The 9,090-nt window shown below is 43.6% G+C and overlaps 1 protein-coding gene across 1 annotated transcript; it reads right to left on the reverse strand.

Annotated features, from left to right (window-relative positions):
• Positions 1-1,804: 1,804 nt before the first annotated feature.
• asb3 (ankyrin repeat and SOCS box containing 3) lies at positions 1,805-7,360 on the reverse strand. The gene is made up of 10 exons (XM_037691702.1): positions 7,316-7,360; positions 6,668-6,884; positions 5,817-5,981; positions 5,629-5,741; positions 5,414-5,546; positions 4,993-5,170; positions 4,670-4,888; positions 2,735-3,064; positions 2,531-2,664; positions 1,805-2,189 (listed from the first exon to the last, which is right to left on the reverse strand). The coding sequence occupies exons 2-10, from the start codon at positions 6,882-6,884 to the stop codon at positions 1,927-1,929; spliced, it is 1,752 nt and encodes a 583-aa protein (XP_037547630.1). The 5' UTR covers positions 7,316-7,360; the 3' UTR covers positions 1,805-1,926.
• Between the last annotated feature and the right edge of the window lie 1,730 nt (positions 7,361-9,090).

The following is a 9,090-nucleotide window of genomic DNA, read 5'->3' on the forward strand; positions in this document are numbered from 1 at the left end:
GATCAGGCTGGTGGTGTTGTTGCTCCAGCTGAGGTTGTCATTCATGTGTACACCCAAGTACTTGTAGCTGGAGACCACTTCCACCGCAGATCCTCTTATGTTCAGGGGGGTGTAGGTGTTTTTGTTCCTTCTGAAGTCCACAATCATCTCCTTTGTCTTCTTCACATTGATGTGAAGGTTATTCTCTCTGCACCAGCTCTCCAGGTGGATGCGTGGATAAAGGATGCGTACAATTATTTTTTTTTTTAACAAGTGCAAATAAAATGGTAATTAAAAGGAAAAGTAGCAAAAAATCAGCTAGATTGTAAGGTGAATGTAGAAAACTAAAAACAGGAACATGTCTGCATTGGTCCCTGCCAGGAGTCCAACAGATTCTTAAAGACACTTAGAGAGGTCAAAGGTCAAGAGCTTCAGATCTTTTTACAAGATGTTCCAGGAAACAGGAGCGGAGTAGGAGAAGGTCCTTTTGTCTAGTTCAGTCCTCACTGAGGGAACACTGCAGGTAATGATGTCCTGAGAGCGCACGCTGTAGCTGCACTCACACAGAGACATGTAGGAGGAGATGTATGACGGCAGCAGATGTTGATGCAGCAGATGTTGATGCAGCAGACGTTGATGCAGCAGACGTTGATGCAGCAGATGTTGATGCAGCAGATGTTGATGCAGCAGATGTTGATGCAGCAGATGTTGATGCAGCAGGCGTTGATGCAGCAGACATTGATGCAGCAGACATTGATGCAGCAGACGTTGATGCAGCAGATGTTGATGCAGCAGATGTTGATGCAGCAGATGTTGATGCAGCAGATGTTGATACAGCAGGCGTTGATGCAGCAGACATTGATGCAGCAGACATTGATGCAGCAGACGTTGATGCAGCAGATGTTGATGCAGCAGATGTTGATACAGCAGGCGTTGATGCAGCAGACATTGATGCAGCAGACATTGATGCAGCAGACGTTGATGCAGCAGATGTTGATGCAGCAGACGTTGATGCAGCAGACGTTGATGCAGCAGATGTTGATGCAGCAGATGTTATATGAAAGATCCATAAGATCAGTTTCTGGTGGAAGATGAAGGAAGAATGTGATAAATTCAGAGAGGAGCTGTTAAAGGCTCTGGGTGGTAAGAAAGAGCTTCCAGATGACTGGACTACTACAGCAACAGTAATTAGAGAGACAGGTAGGAAGGTACTTGGTGTGTCATCTGGACAGAGAATGGATGATCAGGAAACCTGGTGATGGAACAGTGAAGTGCAGGAAGATGTTCAAAGAAAGAGGTTAGCCAAGAAGAAATACACTGCCCGGCCAAAAAACAAGTCTCCACCTGGATTTAACTAATTAAACAGGTCCGAGCCTCCTGTTGGATAATTGCTGCATGGACGATTATCTTTCAGCTGCAACAAGTTATTAATTATTAATTTAATTGGCTTTTATGTATGTGAATGTTCCTGTAAAGTGTCCTGAAACAACTTTGTTGTGATTTGGTGCTTTATAATTAAACTGAATTGAACCCCAACTGGTGCAATGAGTTGCTTCTCATTTCTTCAACAACCATGTCTAAAGACTCATGGCGTGGTCGTGGAAACGATGTCAGTCTGTTTGAGAAGGGTCAAATCATTGGCATCAAGCAGAGAAAACATCTAAGGAGGTTGTAGAAACTAAAACTGGGTTAAGAACTGTCCAAGACATTATTAAAAACTGGAAGGACAGTGGGGACCCATCGTCCTGGAGGAAGAAATGTGGCCGGAAACAAATCCTGAATGATGAAGCAGATGTTTTTTACAAACTTTATTTTTCATGGGACTTTCAAAACAAGCAAAGCTTCCAAACATCCTGGAAGGTGATGAGCATTAAATTCTGAAAAGAAATGTAGCATTTGGTCTCTGAGTGTTCCAGCTGAAGTGGATCCGGAACCACAGACTGATCTTCAAACCATGTCCAGAGGAGACCTGAAGTCGTTGAGAACGTGGCGGTGCTGCTGCGAGCTGCGGCCTCTCTGAGCTCCACTTGCAACAGGTGATGGTGGTGGGCGCAGGTGGGAAGGCTCCTGAATGTCTCTGAACTGCAGGAAATCATGAAGCAGGGAGGGAACGGGCAGCTGCTGGACCATGGTGGTCCTCATCAGTACATCTGCTCCCAGAACCTCTCGGATCTTTAGCCGGCAGATTTGGGACAAACAAGGAACCAAATCTGCAGTGAGAAAAGAGCAAAGAGTGAAAATGACCACAGAAACTTGTCATTTCTGTGAAAATAAAGAAGCTGAAACTGAACAGCTGAAGTTAAAATGAGCTAAACGGTTCATGAGAGCTGCAACAGCAGCTACAAAATAAAACGTACGCTGAAGTAGAATTCAAAGATTTGAAGTGAACTAAATAAAGTTGAATCATTCAAAATGTATAAAAAATAGAAAGATTAGCTGTAATCTCCTGAGATGAACGTTTTGAGACCTGAAGGAGTCCAAAACCTGCACAGGAGCAGGAAAACACGCTGACTCAGCATTCATGCAATGACACAGTAAATAAAATCTGTACCAAAATTAGTGCATGAATCCCAGGTCTGTTCTGCCCGTCGCTGCTCCAGAATCAGCTTGAGAGGAGGAGACAGAGCGGACCAGTTCACAAACTGAAGCAGGTAGTTCAACACCTGGCTGTCTGCCTCCCCCAGCCTGCAGAGGACAGAGGACAGCAGTGAGACAGATACGACGTGTGGACTGAGTGAGCACGTCGCGGGCTTACATGTGAGGGTGAAGCAGTAAGGACGGGTCCAGTCCGGCCCTCAGGAGTGCAGGAAGCCAACAGGAGGCAAAGCATACTTGATTCAGAGCCACAAAGACCAGGTCCCTCACTTCCTGCAGCTGGAGCTCCCTCTGCTCATGATGATGATGATGACGACGATGACGATGATGATGTGAAGAAGAGCAGTCTGAGGTTAGACTCTCTGTCCGAGGGATCCACATGTAGTTCAGAACCAGATCCAGCAGGTCGGTGGTGTGTGTGGCCAAGACATACGTCCATTCTTCTACACCCAGAGCTGCTCCTGCAGCGAGCAGCAGCTTCAAACATTCACTGAAAAATATTAAACACAGAATGAAAGGTTCAAACATTCACTGAAAAACATTAAACACAGAATAAAAGGTTCAAACATTCACTGAAAAACATACAAAACAGAATAAAAGGTTCAAAGGCTCAATGAGACTAACCTGGAGAAATACAGTTTTTTTTATTTTATGGTTTTTGTCTTGAAAAAGTAAATAACAACATGTTTTTGTCCAAATTAAGGTGATTTTATGGTTCCTATTTTCCAGATCACGTAGCAAGTAGCACTCATCTTAAATAAATCAAAAAAATTAACAGCCAGTCCATGTGATCATATCAGTGATCAGTACCGTGATCATATCAGTGATCGTATCAGTGATCATATCAGTGATCATATCAGTGATCGTATCAGTGATCATATCAGTGATCGTATCAGTGATCATATCAGTGATCGTATCAGTGATCATATCAGTGATCAGTACCGTGATCATATCAGTGATCGTATCAGTGATCATATCAGTGATCGTATCAGTGATCATATCAGTGATCGTATCAGTGATCAGTACTGTGATAATATCAGTGATCATATCAGTGATCGTATCAGTGATCAGTACTGTGATAATATCAGTGATCAGTTCCGTGATCATATCAGTGATCAGTACCGTGATCATATCAGTGATCGTATCAGTGATCAGTACCGTGATCATATCAGTGATCGTATCAGTGATCATATCAGTGATCGTTTCAGTGATCGTATCAGTGATCATATCAGTGATCGTATCAGTGATCAGTACCGTGATCATATCAGTGATCAGTACCGTGATCATATCAGTGATCATATCAGTGATCAGTACCGTGATCATATCAGTGATCATATCAGTGATCAGTACTGTGATCATATCAGTGATCGTATCAGTGATCATATCAGTGATCAGTACCGTGATCATATCAGTGATCATATCAGTGATCATATCAGTGATCGTATCAGTGATCAGTACCGTGATCATATCAGTGATCGTATCAGTGATCGTATCAGTGATCATATCAGTGATCGTATCAGTGATCGTATCAGTGATCATATCAGTGATCAGTACCGTGATCATATCAGTGATCATATCAGTGATCAGTACCGTGATAATATCAGTGATCAGTACCGTGATAATATCAGTAATCATATCAGTGATCATATCAGTGATCATATCAGAGATCATATCAGTGATCATATCAGAGATCATATCAGTGATCATATCGGTGATTGGCCCAAAAAAACCTGATCAGAGCATCCCCAGTTAAAAGTCAAACGCCACCTTGCTTAAGTTTTAAATAAGGATATCTTCTGATCTGTTGGCATTCAGAGTAACTGCTGAAGATGACTCTCAGCTACTACCACACCAAACCTTAGCTTGATATCAGCTGAAATGACATTTTAAGGTAAATTAGCTGTGGCGGCCATCTTGATTCCAACAAAAGAAATCAGTTGCAGATGTACATGTACATCCGGTGATTAGAAACCATCCAGTGGTTCAAGAGATATTTTGCTGACAGACAAACACACACATGCAGTTACATGATGGCCTGCTTTTTAACGGACTCTGTAAATGATGTGGTGACTGTGTTGGGGTCAAAGCCACACACCTGCCTGGTTTGTTGTTCGCACGAAACAACGCCAGGGCGAGCGGAGAACTGAAGCCCAGCGTTCGTGTGCAGTCCTGGGCGTCTGGACTGAATCCTTCCTCCAGGAACAGCTGGATGCAGCTGGTCTGATCGCTGTGGATGGCCACGTACAGCGGACTCACCATGCTGTCGCTGCGGTCACATGATCGGTCCGTGGCGTCTATCAGCCTCCTGAGGATGCTGGATCACACAGTTCAAACAAACTCAGAGAACCTGGTGCTTCTACGATTAAACATCAAATAAATCTTGAACGTTTTCCTGGATTCTGAAGTCATGGAACCAACCTGATGTGTCCAAACTCAGCTGCAGCATGAAGAGGAAGCTGGGGCCACTCCTGACTGCAGACCACGTTCGGGTCGGCGCCGTGGTCCAACAGCAGGTCCACACAGGCCTGGTGGCCCTCCTGAGAAGCTATCAGCAGCGGCGTGGCCAGATCAGCTGCCTGGGTGTTCACCTGGGCTCCTGAACAGGACACACAGTGAACATCATCTAACAAGTGGAGTCAGGTCCTCTGGACGGGTTCTTCGGTCCGGTCCAGAGGACCTGGATGATCAGGACAGAAAACATGTTTTTATTACAGGATTAAGAGCAAAGACGCAGATACTGACTTCAGTCAGTCAAGATGCAGTTTTGATGTTTTAAAGGTATTTTCATGTTCTGCTGCAGACAAGCCACAGACAACACAGCTTGAATCAAAGTCTTTACCAGCGTTCATAAGTGTCTGCAGACACTCGCTCTGTCCGTACTGTGCAGCCACAAACAGAGCAGAGATCTTGTGGTCATCGAGCGCCTCCAGGTTGCAAACGTTCACCAGAATCTGCACGATGTCACAGTGACCCTGATGAAGGAAAAGGTATTTATTTAAACTGCATCAGCTCAGACTGCACTGATGGTTAGTTTTAGTCCATCTGATGAGTAACCTTGTAAACAGCTTGATGAAGACAGGTCCAACAGGAAGCTGTGTGAGTTCTGTCCACCTCTGCTCCTCTGCTGACCAGCAGTTTAACAACGTCCAGGTGTCCGTCATCTACAGCTGGTGGAAAACAAGTTGATCTTTAAAAGTAAGTTCATTTGTGTGTTTACACCAGGCTGCGTGTGAAGGTTCTACCTGCGTACAGAGGACAAGACAAGTCATTCGTCAGCTGGTTGATGTCAGCGTGAGCTTTCAGGAGGAGTCCAACCACAGACAGGTGTCCACGCTGCGCCGCCAGGTAACACGCTGACTCCCCCTCATGAGTTAAAGAGTTCACGTAATCACATCTGGAGAAACGTGCTGCACCCAGAGAGACGTGGAACAGGAAAGAGACAAAAATAAAAAACATGTGACTAAAGAGAAACCTAAACCAGCCACTAGGGAGCACAAGACAGTGTTTCTCTGGTTCTGGTCCCAAGCCCGGGTAAACGGTGAGGGTTGTGTCAGGAAGGCATCCGATCTTTTTTGGACACTAAAGATTGTTTTTAGTTATGGTAATCAAAGTTCATGCTCAACAATCCTAGTAATAAATTTAAAAAAGTTCTCTAGTCCTCTGGATGATTTCTTCTTGTTGAAACATTTCATCTTTCATCCAAAGGACTTCATCAGTTCGAGGAGCCACAACAAACTCAGTCCCATAAGTAGCACACTCACATAGTGGGCCAACCAGGTTTTACCTGGATTATTGAACATGAACTTTGATGTTTGAAGCACTTTGGCTGCCTCAGAGGAGTCGACGGGGGACAGAGCGGGCCCCAGAAACCATCTTATCACCATCAAACTGGTTGGCCCACTATGTGAGTGCGCTACTTATGGGACTGAGTTTGTTGTGCTCTTTGGACTGATGTAATCTTTTGGATGAAAGATGAAATGTTTCTACACAAAGAAACCATCCAGAGAACCTGACTGAACTTTGTTGGGTTTTTAGTTAATGTTTGCCAAACTGAGTTATTTGGCAGCATTAACTAATATAAAATGTGTCCTACCTTTCTTACGGGACACTGCAGACAATATTTCCTGCACACACGCCTTGCTGCCGGCTGCTGCCGCCTCGTGCAGGGCGTTCCAGCCGCGGTTGTCTCTGCAGTCCACGCTGCCGCCTCTCTCCATCATCAGCCTCCTGAGCTGTCGTCTGCAGCCGGAACGAGCTGCAGCAGCAACACTGGACACCGTGTCTACGTAGCACTCTGTGAAGTCCATCATCTGCTTTAAAACAGGAAAGGTTAGGTTTAATCTAGGAAACAGTGAGAATGCATACAATACTAAATTTAATTTGAATGCACAGGATCCAAAACTTATCAAATAGAATCCATAACACCTTTCAGCTCTTTGGGGATCACCTTAAAAATACTATTTCATGTCTGTCAAACTTTTCATTCTGCAGGTTTCAAACATACAAACATGGACAAAGAAACAACACTGGCTTTTACAGAAAGCTGTTGCTGGTAATGAAGTGTCCAAAGTAATGTAAAAGAACTGGACTGAATAAACAAACATTTATACGCCTGTAAACACGAAATGAACGATAAAGAGCTGGTAAATAAAACAGTTTGTAAACAGTAAATCAAAGCTACACTATCAAAGCCAGTATTTATATTTACTATGAAATATCCCTGTATAAATTAATCGTTTACGTAAAAATAAAGACGTTTCTTCCCTCGCCTTTCGCGGAGCTGGAATGAGTCGCTGTTTGATGACGTAAGACCAAAACACCGTCGCGCTCTGTTGTCGTTGTTTCAACTCCTTCAGGATAAAAATCCACAGAGTATTTTTGATCATTTCTGAGAGAAGCTGTTGTTTGGTGACGTTTGTTTTAATCCGTGTGGAGACATGAGGTGAAGGAAACCCCGAGAAGCCGATTAACGGTTAGAACTGACGCAGATTGACGGTAAAAATAATCTGTTTGATGTAGCAAGCTAACATTTGGAGTATCGTGCTGAAAAAGATTTAAATCACATGTGGTTTTATTTAACAAGTAGACATAAGTCTGTAAACAGTAAAATATTTAAATATCGATCAGATGTGAAGTGCTGCAATCTGACAGGACAATGAGTTATTTTCTCATTTCGGACTTTTAAAGGAGTCTGCTGGTAAATAACCACTGTACAAGTTAAATGAGGCTAATTTAAACAAGCTAAACTAATAATTTATTATAGAGAATTACTCATAAAGACTAAAATGATGTAAAACATCTTAATTTGTAGTTCATGTCTAATTGACGCTGAGTTCCTGTTGCTCCAAGAGGAACTTATTTAGTTGGTCATTTAAAAACTAATTAATTTTCTGTTGGAGAATCGAGATAATTTGTGGAAAGAAGTAATTTATTGATTTATATGTAAAATAAGATGCTATAAATCTGGAAACCGTAGAATGTAAAAACAAGTTTTATTTTCAACAGATTGAGAAAAATTAACAATTGAAAGAATGTAGACATTTTAAATTAAATCAAATCTCTAATATAAAAGATCTTTTTTCTGTGTGCCACTCGTCTGGTTCAGTATTTTACACAAACACTAATACAGGAGGACGAAGGACATTGTTGTAGTGTTTTATTAAAGTTTGTCCTTAACTAAACTTCTAGCAGTCCTGATTAAAGGTCCTGCAAAGACCAACACAGACATTCCTGCTTTTAGTTTACTACACCGCCTTGTAATCTGTCCGTCTGGGGTTGTGTTGCTACTTTTTCCTTTTGACTGTCCTTTTGGTTGCTATTTTATTTTAATTTGTAAAAAATAATAATTGTACGCCTCTTTTATGCTTGTCCACTGTCGTCATCGCTCTTCGTTAAAGCAGGTCTCTCTAAACGAGTCCCTGAGGCTCAATGGGACGAACCTGTAGAGATAAAGGTCGATTGGATCGATCTGTTTTTGTTCCGCTCCTCGCTGCCTCCTGAGCTGTTTGTGTTCTGTTGTCTTGAAGGTTTCAGGTCCGTCTTCAGCACCATGGTGGACATCGGTGTGAAACGTGGAGCTGCTTGGGCGTGTCGGACTCCGGGCTGTTGCCTGGCAGACGTCCTGCTTCCCGTTCATCTCAGCAGCAGAAACATCGATGAAGAGGACCTCAGTCAGTCACACAGAGAGAAGTGGGTAGACGTGCTTCTGCCATCAGAAGAGGCGGAGATGAATTATGACTGATGAGGTCACATCTCATGGTGCTTCAATCAACTTCTTCTGCAGGGTGGGCCCAGTTCTGTTGGAGCAGGTGGAGGAAGGCTCGTCCTGCATCCTCACTGTGAGCTGCAGCTCCTCCGCCGCCGTCAGACGTCTGCTGGTTATCAGTGAGGCTCGCACCATGGAGGCGTACGACCAGCTGGGCGAGTACTGCGGGACCGTACGGGGCAGCGAGGACAGAAGTCTCCAACCAGACAGGTAGACAGGCTCCTGTAGGACAGACAGGTGGACAGGCTCCT

The sequence above is a fragment of the Nematolebias whitei genome, chromosome 17, assembly GCF_014905685.2.
Source record: "Nematolebias whitei isolate Nwh7 chromosome 17, NemWhi1, whole genome shotgun sequence".
Lineage (NCBI taxonomy): Eukaryota > Metazoa > Chordata > Actinopteri > Cyprinodontiformes > Rivulidae > Nematolebias > Nematolebias whitei.